Source organism: Zingiber officinale, chromosome 3A (assembly GCF_018446385.1).
Source record: "Zingiber officinale cultivar Zhangliang chromosome 3A, Zo_v1.1, whole genome shotgun sequence".
Classification (NCBI taxonomy): domain Eukaryota; kingdom Viridiplantae; phylum Streptophyta; class Magnoliopsida; order Zingiberales; family Zingiberaceae; genus Zingiber; species Zingiber officinale.
Genome location: NC_055990.1, coordinates 14541620 through 14561866, shown reverse-complemented (window position 1 = coordinate 14561866; position 20247 = coordinate 14541620). Strand labels below are relative to the sequence as shown.

Sequence of the window (20247 nt, the reverse complement as noted above, 5' to 3'; positions counted from 1 at the left end):
AGCAATGTTTGGATGTCCTAAAAGTGTATGGTTGCTAAGAGAAGATATCTTGTGCTTTATGGAGATGAAAGAGATAGGTGCTAGGCATATTTTGGTTTACATGGGGTATGTTATGTCTTAAATACAATATTTGTTCAAATGCTATGCTTCGTTTGCAATATTTATTCATATACTTTTGTTTGGTTTACATGGGGTATATTTAGATTTGTCATTACTTTATCATTACCTTGCAATTATCTTGCAATTACCTTTACAAATACTTGAAGAAAGAAAATAGAGCTGAGTGTGTTTCATTTGTGGATCCTGGTCGCATACCAACATGTGGTGTGGGCGAAGAAGGCAGTAAATTGTCACAACATATTGCTGAGCAGTTGAGAGCATCAAACAGAGATAGTATCTGCTTCATTCCATACAATACTGGGTAAAATTTTAATTATTTATCAATTCCTACTACATACTAGTCAATGTTATATTTTCATTTGTCCAGGTACCATTGGATTCTGACTATAATTAATGAAGATAAGAATATGATATATTTATTGGACTCTTTGAGTAATAGGAACCGAGATCATGCTTGGCAAACTATTGTGACCAAGTAAGTAGTAGATTATGTTGATTGTGAATATATACATTAAATTCATTAGAGGTTGAAAAAATAACTTTCTATTTTTTACAATGTAGTGGGGTCAAGTTATACAATGCATCAAAGGGTATTTCAAAAGGACCTGGTTTTAAACAATTGACGGTATGTATTGTGACTATGTATTTAGACATCAGTTAATAATTCTTATTATTTGGCCTATAACTTATTGATGACATTTTCAATTTGATTAGGGTAATCTAAAACAAAAAGGTGGTGTTGAATGTGGATATTGTATAATGCGATACATGAAAGAGATAGTCTTGGATGAATATCCCCAATTGGAGATGAAGGTGAATTTCTTCTTTATAAAATATCTTCTTTATGAAATATTGAATCATTTTACATTGACTCTCAAACTTCTATTTATGTTTCAGTTTGCAACATCAAAAAACAAACAGTATTACGATCAATCTCAGTATGATGAAGTCAGAAGTGAATGGAGTGAATTCGTCTACTTCTATATTGGTGCTTAAGTGTAGGCTACGATATAAATTTTGGATTGTATTTAGAGAATTTTGGATACAAAAAATTTTGAGTTATGGTTATACGTGTCTTTTATGAATACACTTTTGGATTGTATTTGATACATATTTATGATATATTTGTTTAATTTTGATGGTGAAAAATATAGTGTGATCATATATTCTTTTGGACAATTAAAATTATATTGTAGTAAAATATTATCAATTACTTCGACGGTAAAGAATAAATGATGGAGTAATACAACACAAAAGACTTCTATAAATATAAATAGTGGTGTAGTTAAAGAAACTATTTACTTCACTACTGATAAAATTTGAAAAGTAGTTCGTATCAATTACTTCGCTACATTTGAATTTTTTGTTGTAGTAAAATATGCTCTATTACTTCTATACTACGATGAAGTAGTATGATAATGAATACTTCGACTAAGTCAAATTATGCGGAAGTAAAATAAAACATTTACTATACCAAAATTTAAAAAATGTGAAGTCGTATACATATTTTACTTCGTCAAATAACGTAACTTATGAAGTAATATAACAATTTTACTTCGGTATTTTTAAAGGTCTTGATGAAGTAATATAACTTTTTTACTTCAAAATCGGTTCGATTTTCAACCGGTTTTGAACCGGTGATAGACTTCGGTAATATGTGGTGAAGTAAAAAATTTACCCTTTTACTTCACATGCGTCTACTTCGGTAATTAATTATCTATTACTTCGGATAATATCCGAAGTCTATTAACGATTTTCACATAGTGTAGGTTATTTAAGGAAAGGTTCGACACGTGTAAAAAACTTTTTGTACAGTGGAACCGGTACATTTTCTTAGGATTAACCAACAATTGGTATCAGAGCTAGGGTTTGCCTCTATGTGTTTAGAATTCAAATAGGTTATGTGTAACGCCCTCCCTCCCTGCTACTCAAAGGGACGAAGCTACTTACTTATTTAACTATTCCAGGATACATACATATTCAAAATTTCTTTCTTATAACATAAAGCAGTGGAAATGTCATAGAGTTATACTGGAATATAACATAAATACAATGGTTCATGTCAAACATAACAAAACATTATAGCAGGTCTTATTTATTTCAGCCGAGCCACTGCCACACACACTTCCTTGCATCTCCTGCAGCTCCCTTAGATCATCCATCCCTTGCCCTTATCTGTGGTACAAGGAAGTAAGCTATGAGCACACGAGCTCAGTAAGATTCTTTCCTACTCACAAAATCCGTATCTCAAGCATAATCATACAAGCATATCATCAATAAAGAACATAATCATCAACATGTGAGCATAGTTTCTTATTATAACATATCCTTATGAATCATGTTTCTAACATATCATAAACAAGAAATCATATGAGGTGAAACATGAGAAGCATAACATATCATCAGATTTCATGGAACATAGAAGAAACATATCATATATGAATGGGTGCATGATGCAGCATGTCCTTTTTAAAACATATGTCATGTCGAGTGCAAGATGTCTTTATACATATCTTTTAATACTTGAACATAATATCATCATCATGAGGGCCCGGCTTGTACCACATACATACATAAATGCGCGCAATCCCTAGGACAGGGTAGCTAGCCCCGAACCTACTAGGGATCTAGACTCGTTCATAGTCCGTCGGCCTAGGGGCGTACTAAGGAGCCCATCCCTTTTTACTAGACCCGTTCATAGTCCGTCGGTCTAGGGGCGCTTATGGAGCCCACCCTTGGTACAAGCCATACAAAGTAAAGTACATGTCATGCATATCATATCATCATAATTGTCATATCATATCATCATAAATGTCATGCTCTTGTCTTAACATGAAGAGTGCTCTTGATCCCAACTTAAGGGAAGCAACTCTTTGCCATTTTTCTTATCATATCACAAGGCATACATTCTTGACACAAGACCATCATATAACCATTATCATGCTTGGTTCATAACTTACATAGATGAGCATGCAACATATTGAAAATACACATGCTTGAGTACATAGTCATCATAAGAATCATATCATGCATAATTCATAACATACATAATTAACACGTTGCTGTTCTTATCATAAACATGCATACTTCATAAGAATCATATCATGCATAATTCATAACATACATAATCAACATGTTACTGATCTTATCATAAAGCATGCATACTTAAAACTAAACATATCATAAGGAAGAATCATGGCTTGCTAAGTTTAAGTTTAAAACTTTCTTGAAACCTAAATCATAGTTATGGCCGAAATTTCATAACAAAGGAATACTCCTATACAACATACAACATGAATACTTAGCAAATCTCATAACATACCATAAGAAGTCTATGAACATACTAAATTGGGTTTTGAGTTTCATGAACCCTAACACTTTATCATAGCCGAAACATCATATAACAAGGAGTAAAACTTCTAAGCAACATATGAACATAAATACTTAGCCAAGTTGATAACATATCATAAGGAAGTCTATGAGCATGCTAGGTTAAGTTTTGAGCTTCATAAACCATAAAATCTTATCATGGCCGAACCTTCATAAGCCAAGAATATAAACTTCTAAACAACATGTAACGTGAACACCTAGCTAATTCCATCATATATCATAAAGAAGTCTATGGGCATACTAAATTAGGTTTGGAGCTTCATGACCCTAAGGATTAATCATGGCCGAAACTTCATCATGTAGGGAATAAATTTCTAAGCAACATATAAGTATAAGTTTCTATCCCATTTTATAGCATATCATCAAGAAGCCTATGAGCATACTAACTTAGGTTTTGTGCTTCATGAACTCTAAAAGTTATCATAGCCGAAACATCATGCAACAAGAAGTAGACTTCTAAGAAATCCTTTAACATGAATACCTAGCAAATTTGATGACATATCACAAGGAAACCTATGAACATGCTAAATTAGATTTGGAGCTTTATGAAACCCTAAATCACTATCATGGTCGAAACTTCACAACTAAGAAATAAACTTATGAACAACATGTAAACATAACTCTTCTTAGTTAATTTCATAACATATCACATGGAGGTCTATGATCATACTAAATTAGGTTTTGAGTTTCATGAACCCTAATATTTCCATCATGGACGAAACGTCCTCAAGCAACAACATAGCTTCTAAACAACATATGTGTTGGTTGCTACTCGGAAAACCTAGAGGTTCCACTGTATAAAAATTTTGTACAAAGATCTGAATCTTTTCCTAGCTACAATGTGTTCTTTTAAATTAAATTTTGGATCGCCTGCAGAACTTAACACGTTTGATCCAAAACTTAATCTATTTGTTTTTTTAGGTTTTGACTTGGATCTCCTGCGGAACTTAACACGTTTTATCCAAATCACCTAAGTTATTAATTCCATTAAATATTAATTTCCATAATTGGTTTCCAGTACTGACGTGGCGAGGCACATGACCTTCTTGGATATGGGAGCAACCACCACCGACTAGAAAAAACATTTTATGGAAAGCTAATATTTAATTACCTAAAATAACTTTAGGCTAACCGAAAGGAACAATCAAATCACAAGGAAAAGAAAAACTTAAGAACACTACATCGAAAATAAATTCGAAATACTAAAATCGAAAGCCTCTTGTATTTGGTATTATTTCCAAAAATAACTAGCATGATGCGGAAAGGAAAAATTACTAGTTATACCTTTTTAGAAAGACCTCTTGATCTTCTACTGTATTCCTCTTCTAACCTCGGACGTTGTGTGGGCAACGATCTTCCGAGATGAGAAACCACCAAACACCTTCTTCTCCTCCTAGCTAGGTTCGGCCAAAACAAGAAAGCTTCACCAAGGAAGAAGAAAAACACCAACCAAGCTCCAAGGGATGCAAGATTTCTCTCCTTCTTCTTCTTCTTCTCCAAGTAGTATCCGGCCACCACAAGAGCTCCAAGCCAAGAGAAAGGTTCGGCCACCACAAAGAGGAAGAGGGGAAGAGAGGTTGGCCGGCCACCACCACCATGCTCCAAGGGATGAAAGCTTTCTCTCCTTCTTCTTCTTCTCCAAGTAGTATCCGGCCTCCACAAAAGCTCCACCAAGAGATAAGTTTCGGCCACCACAAAGAAGAAGAGAGGGAGAGAAGATGGTCGGGCACAACACTAAGGAAAAGAGGGAGAAAAATAATAGAGGTTGTTCACCCATGAAGGCACCCCAACCCCCTCTTTTATATTCCTTAGCCTTGGTAAATTAGGAAATTTAATTACAATAAAATTTCCTTAATTTCCTTGACATGAATTAATTGAGAAAAATAAAATAAAATTTCCCAATTAACCTTGTAATGGCCGGCCACAACATGGGGAGCAAATATGGAAATTTTTCGCTAGAAAAATTAAACTTTCCTTATTTGCTTCCGGAAAAATTTTAAAATAAAATTTCTCCATAATAATCCCTTCATGGTTGATCAAAAGAAATTTCCATAATTTTAACTTTCAACTTGTGAATAATTTACAAAGAGAAAAATAAAATATCTTTCCAATCTACAAATAAGGAAAGAGATTCATTCTCTCTCCTTTAATCTTTTGTAGATTCTTTAAAAGAGATATTTTAATTTTAATTCTCTCCAATAAATTATATCTTTCACATGAGAAAAATAAAAATAAAAATTCCTTTTAATTTAATAGGGGCCGGCCACCTAAGCTTGGGTTCAAGCTAGGGCCGGCCACCCATGAATCAAGGCTTGGCCGACCCTAGCTTGAACCACAAGCTAGCTTGGCCGGCCCATTTATTATGGGTATGAAGGTGGGTATAGGTGGGTATAGTACTCTATAAATAAGAGGCTACGATAGGGACAGAGAGGAAGAATTGGTTTTGGTCTCTTGTTAAAATTAAGCATCCCGTGTTCGCCCCGAACACACAACTTAATTTTATCTATGATAATTCATTCCACTAGAGAACTATCATTGAACTACCGCACCAATCCCAAATTACATTTTTGGGCTCCTTCTTATTATGAGTGTGTTAGTCTCCCTGTGTTTAAGATATCGAATGTCCACTAATTAAGTGAGTTACTGACAACTCATTTAATTAATATCTTAGTCCAAGAATAGTACCACTCAACCTTATCTTCATGTCGGACTAAGTCCCCCTGCAGGGTTTAACATGACAATCTTTATGAGCTCATCTTTGGGACATTATCAACCTAGTATCTCTAGGACACAGTTTCATTCTATAATCAACAACATACACTATAAGTGATATCATTTCCCAACTTATCGGGCTTATTGATTCATCGAACTAAATCTCACCCATTGATAAATTAAAGAAATAAATATCAAATATATGTGCTCGTTATTATATTAGGATTAAGAGCATACACTTCCATAATAACTGAGGTCTTTGTTCCTTCATAAAGTCAGTATAAAAGGAACGACCTCAAATGGTCCTACTCAATACACTCTAAGTGTACTAGTGTAATTATATAGTTAAGATAAACTAATACCTAATTACACTACGACCTTCCAATGGTTTGTTCCTTTCCATCTTGGTCGTGAGCTACTGTTTATAATTTATAAGGAACCAATAACATGATCTTCTGTGTGTGACACCACACATCATGTTATCTACAATATAAATTAATAGAACAACTACATTTATCATAAATGTAGACATTTGACCAATGTGATTCTTATTTCTAGATAAATGTTTATACCATAAGCTAGGCTTTTAGTATACATCTTAACAATCTCCCACTTATACTAAAAGACTAAGCTGCTATATCTGCTGCCATACATCTGATTCCTAACCCTTCAACATGCCCGTCAAAAGCTCTTGCCTTAAGGACCTTAGTGAAAGGATCTATAGGTCATCACCTGATGCAATCTAGGCGGCAACAACTTCTCCTCGTTTATACGATTTCTCGTATTGGGTGGTACTTGCGCTCTATTGTGTTTACTTGCCTTATAGACTTATGGTTTCTTCGAGTTTGCTACTGCACCAATATTATTACAATAAATTGTAATAATCTTTAGACAAACTAGAAATCATATCTAAGTCTATCTTTAGGTTATTGAGTCATTCAGCTTTTATGGCTACGTCAGAGGCTTGCCATATACTGAGCTTCTATTGTGGAGTCCAGAAAAACACAAATGTTTATCACTCTTCCATAGTTATGACTTTACCTCCTAAAGTAAACACAAAACCCCGAGGTTGACTTATTATTGTCCTTATCCGATTGGAAGTCAAAATCCATGCAACCCACAGGGACCTAAATAGCTGCCTTGTAAACGGGCATACAATCTCTAGTACCTCTAAGGTACTTCAATATATGCTTTACTGCAGACTAATGTCCTTGTATAGGGTTACTTTGATATCTGCTAACCATGCCCACGGTAAAACAGATATCCTGTCTCGTACACAGCATTGCATACATTAGGCTTCCCAGAGCCGAAGCATAAGGAACTGCCTTCATGTCCTTTATCTCTTTTAATGTCTTCGGAGACATCTCTTTAGATATAGCTACTCCATGCCTAAAAGGTAAGAAACCTTTCTTAGAGTTCTGCATGCTTAAAACGAGCAAGGGTTTTTCTGATATATGAAGCTTAGGATAAGTACAAATTATTTTTCTTGCGATCCCTTATTATTTCGATCTCAAGAATATATACATTCTCCCAAGTCCTTTATATCAAATTGTTTGGACAACCATACCCTTACTTCTGACAACATTTTGATATTGTTTCCAACTACCAAAAATATTATCTACGTATAGTACAAGAAATACCACCACGTTTCCATCACACATTTTGTATACACAAGAGTTATCCAGTTACTAAATAAATCCATAGGTCTGGATTACTTTGACAAACCGGATGTTCCAAGACTTTGAAGCTTTACCTCAGTCCATAGATTGATTGAGCTTGCACACAAGATGCTCTTAGCCCTTTGCAATGAACCCTTCTGGTTGCTTTATATGGATGCTTTCTTCAAGACTTCCATTAAGGAATGCTGTCTTGACATCCACTTGCCAAATAGATAAAAGAATCCGGATAGACTTAAGCATGGTTACCAATGAAAAAGTTTTCTTTTTTCATCAAGCCTTGCTTTGAAAGTTTCTACCTTCCAGTCTATCCCTCATTTCCTATTATAGACCTTTTTACACCCAAAGGCTTTTACACTATTTGGTGATTCTACAAGCTTCCAGATTTTATTAGAATACATATATTCTAATTCTAATATTCATTACTTTTTGCCAAGATGCTGCATCTTTATCTTGGAGTGCTTCGTCATATGTCCGGAGATCAGGTTCTTGTCCTCCAGGGATCGAGTCCAAAAACTCTCCCAAAACATAAATCTTTTTAGGTTGCCTAACAACCCTCCCACTACGACGAGACAGTTTCTGCAATTGTATATCATTTGTGATACGTGTTGCAGTTTCCTTGTGGTATCTCATCTTGTACAGTTGGTACTAGATTAGACATGTCCTTTATTATCTCCTTAAGAACAAACTTACTTATGGGAACGCGGTTTATTACATAGTCCTTTCCTAAAAATCGTTCATTGATGCTAACAATGACCTTCTATTTTTTAAGACTATAAACCTACTTTCATTTCTCTAGGATAACCCACAAACAAGTGAATTCCTGTCTAACTTATCATTATCTCTCTTCAGCATATGTGCTGGACTACCCGAATTCGAATATGCTTCAAAATAGGCGTACGCCTATTCAGCAATTCTATATGAGTAGAGAGTTCTGACTTTGGAAGGTACTGTTCACTTCCGTTTCCAGAGTATATCCTTAAAATGATTTTGGTAATATTCTAAATAACTCATCAATCTACTTATTTCCATAAGAGTCCTATACCTTCCTTTTTCTACACCATTCTGTTGGGGTGTACCAGGTGCAGTTAGTTGGGATTGAATCCCTTCTTCTGATAAGTGACTCCTAAATTCTCTCAAGAGGTACTTGCCACTATGATCTCACCGTAGTGTCTTGATACTTTTACTTTGACGTTTCTCCACATCAGCCTTGTACTCTTTGAACTAATCAAAGAACTTAGACTTGCGGCATATCAAGTAAATGTATCCGTATCTCAAATAGTTGTCTATAAAATTGACGAAATATTTGAAACAACCTCTTTCCTGGATAGTCATAGGATCACACAAATCAGAATGAACCAATTCCTACATATCTTTTGGCTCCATACCGCTTAGACTTAAAGGCTTCTTGGTTATTTTTCATTCCAAGTAAGACTCACAGGTCGGAATGATTTCCACTACTAATGAACCCAAAAGTTCATCAGCTACCAATGAATCTTACTCAAGCTAATATAACCTAGCCTTAGATGCCAAAGATATAATTGGTTCATTTCCGAAGGTTGCTTTCTCTTAAAGTTAGAAGATGTGTTACTAATTTCCATTTGTTGCATCGTGGGAGTTATTGGATTTATAAATTGCCAACATACCAGAACAGATAACTTCCCTCTTTTTCTTAATAACAACTTTATTATTAAAAGAGGTAGAATATCAAGTTCTTTGAATAGTTTAGAAACTGAAAACTAGTTCTTTCTAAACTTGGTACATAAAGACAATTACTCAAAAATCCATGTTTTATTCTTATCAAAGGATAAACATCTCCCACTACAACAGCTGCCACTTTTACAGCAGTGCCCATGTGGATGGTGTTTTTATTTTCATTTAGTTGTCGGGTTTCCTGGAACCCCTTCAATAAATTGCAGACATGATTAATGGCATCTGTATCTACACTCCAGGTTCTGGTAGATAACACCACTAAACATGTTTCGACTAATGAATTAAATACACCTATATTGTTCTTAGTTCTAAGAAGACAGTTTACCTTAATGTCCAAGTCCTATTTCCAATCATACAAATTGGAACAATTAAGTCTATTCTATAGTATAACAACTAGGGAATTGACTAATCATTTGAAAACCTAAGAATCACAAAAATATTTGGTCAAGGCCAACATCTCAAAATCCCCATAAATTTTTTATGCCACGATAGTGTGGACGTATACAAATTCTAAAAGGAGATTTTATCCATTAATTTTATTATCTTATCAACCTATGACAAATAAAATTAATAGTTGGTCTGTCTTTGATCAAATATTTGGTCAAGACTCTAAATTTAAAATAATATTGATTCCTCTAACAATACTATTTAAATTTACCAACACCTCAAAACACCGTAAATTTTGCATGCCACGTTAGTGTGGACGTATACAAAATCAACATTTGTAAGAGGAGGGTTTTACCCATTAATTATCTTGTCAACCTAACTTTATGACAAATAAAATTATCTCAAACACTGTTAATTTTGTATGCCACGTTAGTGTGGACGTATACAAAATCAATCATTTGTAAGAGAGGTTTTAACACATTAATTTTATTATCTTGTCAACCTAGTTATTTGACAAATTAATAGTTGGTTTTCTTCGGTCACACAAATAATAGCAGTGACTCTGATGGGGAGGATACTATTAGACGTGCCTAAGTGTATACCATTACTTGACACTAAGTCCATTAATAAGATTATGCCCCTTCCGTTGGGGAAGATCACACGCTCTTAATTAACTTCCTATAGTCATCCAAAATGAAAGTTTAATCTAGTGATCCGCAAACAAGCTCATCCGTTATGGAGGAAGGCACTCAGAGCCAACGCGCAAGTTTGTTGCATCACTTATAAACCAGTAATGGAGACCATGGAATTTATTTAAAATAAATCCCTCTCCCACTTAGTTATTTAAAGTGAGGAATTTTGCCTATGCTAGTCTACCTAACATGCATACACACAACATAACATAAAAAGCAATAAATAGAAAAACTAATTTTCAACTATTATGGCTTTTATCTATTGTTGTCCTCCGTGTGTCGTCAACCCTAGCTGCTGCCATCTTTGGCCACCGCCACCGGGTCTAGTTGTCGCATCCATCTTGCTCCTTGTTCCACTGCGCCTCTGGTCCTCAAAAAGTTCCACGCATTGCAAGATTCGATCCGCGACTTAAATAGAATTTTACATTTTTCGATCCTATATTCCTCGAAGGAATGTACATGTAAACTAGATCGATCATAAAATAAAATTTACATCCATCGATCCTATATTCCATAAAAGGAATGTACATGTTACTAGATCAAAAAATAAAATCCTAATAAAACTAAATACAGCTCCTACTGTATTTTATAATACAATCATGCACACACATATAAATGCCCTTGACATGTCCAAGGGTCCAATCACACACATAATAACTAAAAGTCATAATAGTTGGATTCTGCATCCACAAAGTTAGCACATCCTACTATTAACCTGCCTAAATTAGGTATGACATGTGCATAATTAACCTAAATACCAAATACACAGAGGCAAACCCTAGCTCTGATACCAATTGTTGGTTACTACTCGGAAAACCTAGAGGTTCCACTGTACAAAAATTTTGTACAAAGATCTGAACCTTTTCCTAGCTACCATGTGTTCTTTTAAATTAAATTTTGGATCGGTGATGTGTGTAGATTATATACTCTTTTGTGCATGTTTTTACGCACATTTACATACTTTGAGCATGCTTGATCTATGCATTTTTATACTTCCAGCTTTCCTTTTAGCATATTTACTCTTTTGGTTCGAAGATCTGCTTTTTGTGCATTTTCTGTACACAGGAGTCGAAATTGGTGAAGATTATGCGTCCTCGGGAAAGCTTGGAGGAAACAAAGGGAGAAAGCACCAGGCCGTGTACCTCACACGACCCTGCACTGGTATGGAGCTCGGGCCGTGTGGAGTTTGGCACAAACAGAAGAGGAAGATGACATGGCCGTGTGAACCTCACACGGCCGTGTCAAGATTTGAAGCCAACCAGAGCAGAAGCCTTACATGGCCGTGTGGATCTACTCGGCCGTGTGAGGTTTCCAGAGACCAAGCAGGCTGTGGCAGTGTGCACCACACGGCCGTGTAGCATTTCCAGAGGACAGAATGGTCCTGGTCGTGTGGATCTACACGGTCGTGCTTGGCCGCTTTAAAGAGAAGAGGGCTAGGCCGTGTGAGTCACACGGCCGTGCAGTTTTGGCAGAGAAGGAACTGGACATGGCCGTGTGAATATCACACGGCCGTGTCGTGGGGCCGTGTGGCGCCCGAATTCCTCCTCTATTTAAACCCTCCTTCATGAATTGGAAAGGGGATCTCTCCCCCTTTGGGAGAAGGCAAGATTTGGTGGTTTCCTCCCATTCTTGGGAGGATTTCTGGGCGATTCAAGGGGAGTTCTTGACGATTTCGACTCCGGAGCGAGGATTGGATGCGAAGATGAGGTTTCTTCGTAGATAAGTTTTCTCTTTTCCCCTTTTTCTTGTTTTCTTGGATTGGGGATTGGAGAAATGCTTGTAATCTCTATTTCTTTGGGTATTCTTCCTCGATTCATGGAGTAGATCTTGTATTCTAGGATTAAGGGAGTATTTGTATGATGGATTGATGTAATCTCTTATGGATTTGCCAATTTCTTGTTTCAATGACATTGTCTTGCTTGTATCAATTAGATCTTGAATGATTAATGGTGATTTGTGCTTAATTCTCATTCTTGATTGATTGTTTGGATTTCTTGTGGACTTTGTAAAGATAAACTCTCACTCGATCATCCGAGGGATCCACGTGACAGGTGCAAGCCCGTGTAAGGACGTTTGAGAGATAATCTTGAAGAGGAAATAGGAATATTCAAGAAAGTAGGATGGATCTTGGATTAGTTTCTTGTATCTAGATAGATTAATAAGTTGTGGGCTTCTATGTTGATATCCGAGGAAGGCATAGTAATAGGTGTGCTTCTGTGTAAGGACAACGTAGGTTCGTGTCTAATTGATCATATTTAGATACATTTCTCAGTCCTTAGCCGGTTATCTATTGCAAGAGAGAACCGACAACTTTCTACATGTGTTTGGCAATTGAGGGATAAGAATTGGTGAACCATTTACATTCAAGAAATCTTACAAAGAAACCGAAACTCCAAGAATCTCCCTTTATCATAACCCAAAACACTAAATTCTTGTTTGTTGATCTTTAATATTAGATTTGTTTACCTTCACTTTGCATTTGAAACAATTGGATAGTTGTTTAGCTAATTCACTTTGAGACATTTCTAGTGCTTATTCCAGTCCCTGTGGATATGATAATCTTTTATATTACTTGCGACATTTCCGTACACTTGCGGAGCGTAACAATCGCCTGCGGAACTTAACACGTTTGATCCAAAACTTAATCTATTTGTTCTTTTAGGTTTTGACTTGGATCTCCTGCGGAACTTAACACGTTTTATCCAAATCACCTAAGTTATTAATTCCATTAAATATTAATTTTCATAATTGGTTTCCAGTACTGACGTGGCGAGGCACATGCCCTTCTTGGATATGGGAGCAACCACCACCGACTAGACAAAACCTTTTATGGAAAGCTAATATTTAATTTCCTAAAATAACTTTAGGTTAACCGAAAGGAACAATCAAATCACAAGGAAAAGAAAAACTTAAGAACACTATATCGAAAATAAATTCGAAATACTAAAATCGAAAGCCCCTTGTATTTGGTATTATTTCCAAAAATAACTAGCATGATGCGGAAAGGAAAAATTACTAGTTATACCTTTTTAGAAAGACCTCTTGATCTTCTACCATATTCCTCTTCTAACCTCGGACGTTGTGTCGGAAACGATCTTCCGAGATGAGAAACCACCAAACACCTTCTTCTCCTACTAGCTAGGTTCGGCCAAAACAAGAAAGCTTCACCAAGGAAGAAGAAAAACACCAACCAAGCTCCAAGGGATGCAAACTTTCTCTCCTTCTCCTTCTTCTTCTCCAAGTAGTATCCGGCCACCACAAGAGCTCCAAGCCAAGAGAAAGGTTCGGCCACCACAAAGAGGAAGAGGGGAAGAGAGGTTGGTCGGCCACCACCACCATGCTCCAAGGGATGAAAGCTTTCTCTCCTTCTTCTTCTTCTTCTCCAAGTAGTATCCGGCCTCCGCAAAAGCTCCACCAAGAGATAAGTTTCAGCCACCACAAAGAAGAAGAGAGGGAGAGAAGATGGCCGGGCACAACACCAAGGAAAAGAGGGAGAAAAATAATAGAGGTTGTTCACCCATGAAGGCACCCCAACCCCCTCTTTTATATTCCTTAGCCTTGGTAAATTAGGAAATTTAATTACAATAAAATTTCCTTAATTTCCTTGACATGAATTAATTGAGAAAAATAAAATAATATTTCCCAATTAACCTTGTAATGGCCGGCCACAACATGGGGAGCAAATAAGAAAATTTTTCGCTAGAAAAATTAAACTTTCCTTATTTGCTTCCGGAAAAATTTTAAAATAAAATTTCTCCATAATAATCCCTTCATGGTTGATCAAAAGAAATTTCCATAATTTTAATTTTCAACAAGTGAATAATTTACAAAGAGAAAAATAAAATATCTTTCCAATCTACAAATAAGGAAAGAGATTCATTCTCTCTCCTTTAATCTTTTGTAGATTCTTTAAAAGAGATATTTTAATTTTAATTCTCTCCAATAAATTATATCTTTCACATGAGAAAAATAAAAATAAAAATTCCTTTTAATTTAATGGGGGTCGGCCACCTAAGCTTGGGTTCAAGCTAGGGCCGGCCACCCATGAATCAAGGCTTGGCCGGCCCTAGCTTGAACCACAAGCTAGCTTGGCCGACCCCTTTATCATGGGTATAAAGGTGGGTATAGGTGGGTATAGTACTCTATAAATAAGAGGCTACGATAGGGACCGAGAGGAGGAATTGGTTTTGGTCTCCCGATAAAATTAAGCATCTCGCTTCGAACACACAACTTAATTTTATCAATGATAATTCATTCCACTAGAGAACTATCATTGAACTACCGCACCAATCCCAAATTACATTTTTGGGCTCCTTCTTATTATGAGTGTGTTAGTCTCCCTGTGTTTAAGATATCGAATGTCCACTAATTAAGTGAGTTACTGACAACTCATTTAATTAATATCTTAGTCCAAGAATAGTACCACTCAACCTTATCATCATGTCGGACTAAGTCCACCTGCAGGGTTTAACATGACAATCTTTATGAGCTCATCTTGGGGACATTATCAACCTAGTATCTCTAGGACACAGTTTCATTCTATAATCAACAACACACACTATAAGTGATATCATTTCCCAACTTATCGGGCTTATTGATTCATCGAACTAAATCTCACCCATTGATAAATTAAAGAAATAAATATCAAATATATGTGCTCGTTATTCTATTAGGATTAAGAGCACACACTTCCATAATAACTGTGGTCTTTGTTCCTTCATAAAGTCAGTATAAAAGGAACGACCTCAAATGGTCCTACTCAATATACTCTAAGTGTACTAGTGTAATTATATAGTTAAGATAAACTAATACCTAATTACACTACGACCTTCCAATGGTTTGTTCCTTTCCATCTTGGTCGTGAGCTACTGTTTATAATTTATAAGGAACCAATAACATGATTTTCTGTGTGTGACACCACACATCATGTTATCTACAATATAAATTAATTGAACAACTACATTTATCATAAATGTAGATATTTGACCAATGTGATTCTTATTTCTAGATAAATGTTTATACCATAAGCTAGGCTTTTAGTATACATCCTAACAATATGAACATGAATCTCTAACAAATTTCATAACACATCATAATTAAATCTATGAGCAAGTTAGATTAGGTTTTAAGCCTCATGAACCCTATATTTTTTTTATCATGGCCGAAACTTCCTTCAAGCAAGAATATAAATTCTAGATAACATATGAACATGAATCTCTAGCAATTTCATAACACATCATAAATAAATCTATGAGTAAGTTAGATTAGGTTTTAAGCCTCATGAACCCTATATTTTTATCATGGTCGAAACTTCCTCAAGCAAGAACACAACTTCTAAACAACATATGAACATGAATCTCTAGCAAATTTCATAGCACATCATAAATAAATCTATGAGCATGTTAGATTAGGTTTTAAGCCTCATGAACTCAAACTTTTCATCATGGCTGAAACTTCCTCAAGCAAGAACACAACTTCTAAACACATATGAACATGAATCTCTAGAAATTTCATAACACATCATAAATAAATCTATGAGCATGTTAGATTAGGTTTTAAGCCTCATGAACTCAAACTTTTCATCATGGCCGAACCTCATAAAAGAAAAGAAAGTCAATAAACATCTTAATAAGAAGATCAAACTAACATCACACACATAATTTATTTTCTAACTAAATTCTTATCATGACCTACTAAAGTACATAAGCATGGTTTCTTCTCTTCTTTTTATTTCTAATTCTAAGAGTTCAAATCTTTTGAGAAAATTGTAAGCAAATTGTACCACAGGTGAGGGAATGCTTACCTCCTTATTTTCTTAAGAAAGAGGGGTCTTTGCTTAGGGAGCTTTCCTAGAGAGGGGTCCTCCTTTGTTTTGGATTTCGGCAAGAAGAGGTGAGGGGCTCTTGGTCACAGTGAGGGAGAGGAGGAGGAAGAGGAAGAGGAGGAAAATGAGTTTTCTCCTTAATTTCCCCTTTTATTCATCATGAGAGGAGGAAGGGAAAGTGTACTTTTCCTTCTCCTTTCTTTTACTTCTCCTTAATGAAAAGAGGAAGCAAAGATCCTCTTTTCTTTTGAGAGGGAGAAGGCAACTCTAACTTCTCCTTCTCAATGAAAAAGGTCTTTTTCTTATTCTTAACTATATTGTCACTTCTTTCCTTAACAATAATTTCTCTTGGCCTATTTGTTAACACATGCATATATCTAGTAAGAGATCCAAGGTTCAAGCCTTGGTTATCTCTCTTTTTGGTTTTATTTTATTTTCATTATTGTTTTTTTTTGAAATTTCCACATAAGGCCTATTTTTATTCATGATAAAAATATCTAGAATTTTTCTAAGTACTCTATCTGTGTTACAGTCCCCCATACCTCATAAAAGTTTGTCCTCAAACTTAAAATAGTTCCGGGTACCTTGGTGGCCTACAACTTCCGGCTGAGTGCATCAGCCACTTTGTTCGCTTTTCCCGGATGATAAAATATCTCGCAGTCATAGTCCTTGACTAGCTCAAGCCATCTTCTTTGTCTCATGTTCAGGTCCTTCTGTGTGAAAAAATATTTCAGACTTTGGTGATCTGTATAGATCTTACACTGCGCTCCATATAGATAGTGTCTCCATATCTTAAGAGCAAAGACCACGGCTGCTAATTCCAAATCGTGTGTAGGATAATTTTTCTCGTGTTCCTTGAGTTGCCTAGAGGCATAGGCAATGACCTTGCCATTTTGCATGAGTACAGCTCCGAGTCCTGATTTAGAAGCGTCACTATACATATCAAATCCTTCGTTGCTTTCCGGAAGAGTAAGAATTGGAGCACTGGTCAGTCTCTTTTTCAGTTCTGTGAAACTCTTCTCGCAGCCATCTGTCCACTCGTACTTCTTATTTTTCCGAGTGAGGGATGTCATTGGTGCTGCGATTCTGGAGAAACCCTCTACAAACTTCCGGTAATAACTTGCTAGTCCGAGGAAACTCCTGATTTCGCTGGCATTCCTTGGCCTATTCCAGTTACTGACAACTTCGATCTTGGTTGGATCTACCATTACTCCATCCCTAGAAATAACATGACCCAGAAATGATACTTGGTCGAGCCAAAATTCGCATTTGGAGAATTTCGCATACAATTGCTTTTCTTGGAGAATTTGTAATACTATTTCCAGGTGTTTGGCATGCTCTTCCTGGGTTCTCGAATAGATGAGAATATCATCGATAAAAATAATCACAAATTTGTCGAGATATATTGAGAATACTCGGTTCATCAGGTCCATGAATAGAGCAGGAGCATTTGTCACTCCGAAGGGCATTACTACGAACTCATAATGTCCGTATCTCGTTCGGAAGGCCGTTTTTGGTATATTATCTTGTTTCACCTTCACTTGATGATAGCCAGATCTCAAGTTAATCTTGGAGAAAACAGTGGCCCCCTTTAATTGGTCAAACAAATCGTCAATCCGTGGTGAGGGATATCTGTTCTTGATTATAACTTTATTCAGTGCTCGATAATCTATACACATTCGCATAGACCCATCCTTCTTTTTAACAAACAGTACCGGAGCCCCCCATGGTGAGTGACTCGGGCGGATAAGTCCCTTGTCGAGCAACTCCCGTAGCTGTTTTTGAAGTTCCTCTAATTCGGCCGGCGCCATACGGTAAGGTGCTTTAGAGATCGATCTTGTACCAGGAACTAATTCAATCTCGAACTTAATTTCCTAATCAGGTGCTAACCCTGGTAGTTCATCTGGAAATACCTCTGGGTAATTGCATACGACCTTGACATCTTCTGGCTTCACTTCCCTTTTCTGGTTTATATCAATTACATGCGCTAGAAACCCCGTGTATCCACTGTCTAACATCTTCTGTGCTTTTAAAGCTGATAAAAACTTCTTAACTTCTTTCTTATTTTCTCCAATGAATTCGAAGGTTGGTTCTGCTTCAGGCCGGAAAACTACTCTTCTTCTTCCGCACTCTATCGAAGCTCCGTATTTACTTAGGAAATCCATGCCCAGTATAATATCATAATCCCACATATCCAGTACTATCAGATTACAGTAGAGTTCTCTGTCTGCAATTCTGACAGGTGCGGCTCGGAGTATATGAGTGGATGGCATCACATATCCCGAAGGTAATGTCGTCAAAAATTTGCCATCCAAGGTTTGGGGTGACATGTCTATCTTCTCCGTGAAAGGTGTAGAAATAAACGAGTGGGTTGCCCCAGTGTCAAATAGCACAGTAGCATACTGATTAAAGACAATTATCTCAGCTGTGACGACTGTAGAAGCATTGGCCGCATCCTCCTTGGTGATGGAGAAAATTCTGGCATCCGTCGTTACTGGCGGAGCTTCCAGTCTCCCTTGGCTTATCTGCGGGCCTTCTAATGCAGCTTGCATCATGTGTAGCTATGGAAGCGTACCCTTGTTCAGAACCTGCAGAGGAATAGGTGTCTGGATCTGAGTAGGGCAGTTCCGCGCCATATGTCCTTCCATCCCACAATTGTAGCATCTGTTTGTACCTATACGACATACCCCCGGGTGCTTCTTTCTGCAAGTAGTACATTGAGGGAACGTGAGTTGCTTGCTGGCTGGACCACTCTTGGAATCACTCCATTGCTTCCTCTTGCCACTGTGATTTCCTTTCCAGCTGGTTCGGTTACTTTGTGATTTCTGTCCCCCTGACTGGGTTTGATTCTTGCTCTCATTCATTGCCTTCTGATAGTGTTCCGTGATCAGGGCGCTGTTGATTAATTCTTCGGCGGTCTATGGTCTATTAACTCCGCCGGCCACGTTCAGGGCTATCTCAGGTCTGAGCATCTTCAGCATAAGTCTGACCCTTTCTCTCTCTGTGCTGACCAACTCAAGGCACAAGCGTGCTAGGCGGTTGAACTTCTTAATAGCTTCATTGACTGATAGATCACCTTGCTGGAACTCGGTGAATTAATCATAGTGTTTATTTGTGACTCACATATGGAAGAATTCTTCGAAAAATTCTATCTCGAAGTCTGTCCACGTCATCTGATTTACTTGTCTTTTTGCCTTCACTCTGTCCCACCACATCCTGGCATCTCCAGTAAGGCAGAATGATGCACATTTGACTTTCTCGTACTCAGGCCAATCCAGTAACTCCACTATGCTCTCCACAGTCTTGAACCAGGCCTGTGCGTCCTATGGTTCACAGTTTCCATAGAAAGCTTCTGGCTTCAGCCTCTGCCACTGAATCAGATATGCCTCTTGACGAACCACTGGAGCTGGGCCTACCGGTGGTGCAGGTGCCGGTGGTACTGGTACTGCTGTAGGTACTACGTTCTGGTGTCCTGGCGGGGTAGCAGGATTCCCCTGTTGATTCAGTAGAGCACCGATCATCTGCTGCTGTTCCGTAACCTGACGCTGGAGCTCGGTAACTACATGCATCAGATCATGTGGAGGTGTTGTCTCATCTGCTCTAGTATTACGTCTTCTAGCCATCCTTATCTTCATAAATGACAATTAGAGCTAGCGTAAGTTATTATTATTTCTAACCAGACTAACGTAAGATTAATGTTATTTCAAACTATTTGTAAGTTTGTTGTGTTATC

The 20247-nt window shown here is 36.9% G+C and overlaps 1 protein-coding gene and 1 long non-coding RNA gene across 2 annotated transcripts; one reads left to right on the top strand and one right to left on the bottom strand.

Annotated features, from left to right (window-relative positions):
* The first annotated feature begins 461 nt into the window (after positions 1–461).
* On the top strand, positions 462–864 carry LOC122053566. The gene is made up of 3 exons (XR_006132241.1): positions 462–595; positions 682–745; positions 835–864. It is a non-coding gene; the product is annotated as an uncharacterized LOC122053566 (long non-coding RNA).
* Positions 865–18388: 17524 nt separating this feature from the next.
* LOC122050201 lies at positions 18389–19069 on the bottom strand. Its single transcript, XM_042611129.1, has one exon. It carries the CDS (start codon positions 19067–19069, stop codon positions 18389–18391), a length of 681 nt encoding a protein of 226 aa, XP_042467063.1.
* Between the last annotated feature and the right edge of the window lie 1178 nt (positions 19070–20247).

Bases quoted from the DNA above. Each gene is read 5' to 3' on its own strand.
- LOC122050201 (XM_042611129.1), bottom strand. From the start codon at position 19,069: ATGATGCAAGCTGCATTAGAAGGCCCGCAGATAAGCCAAGGGAGACTG.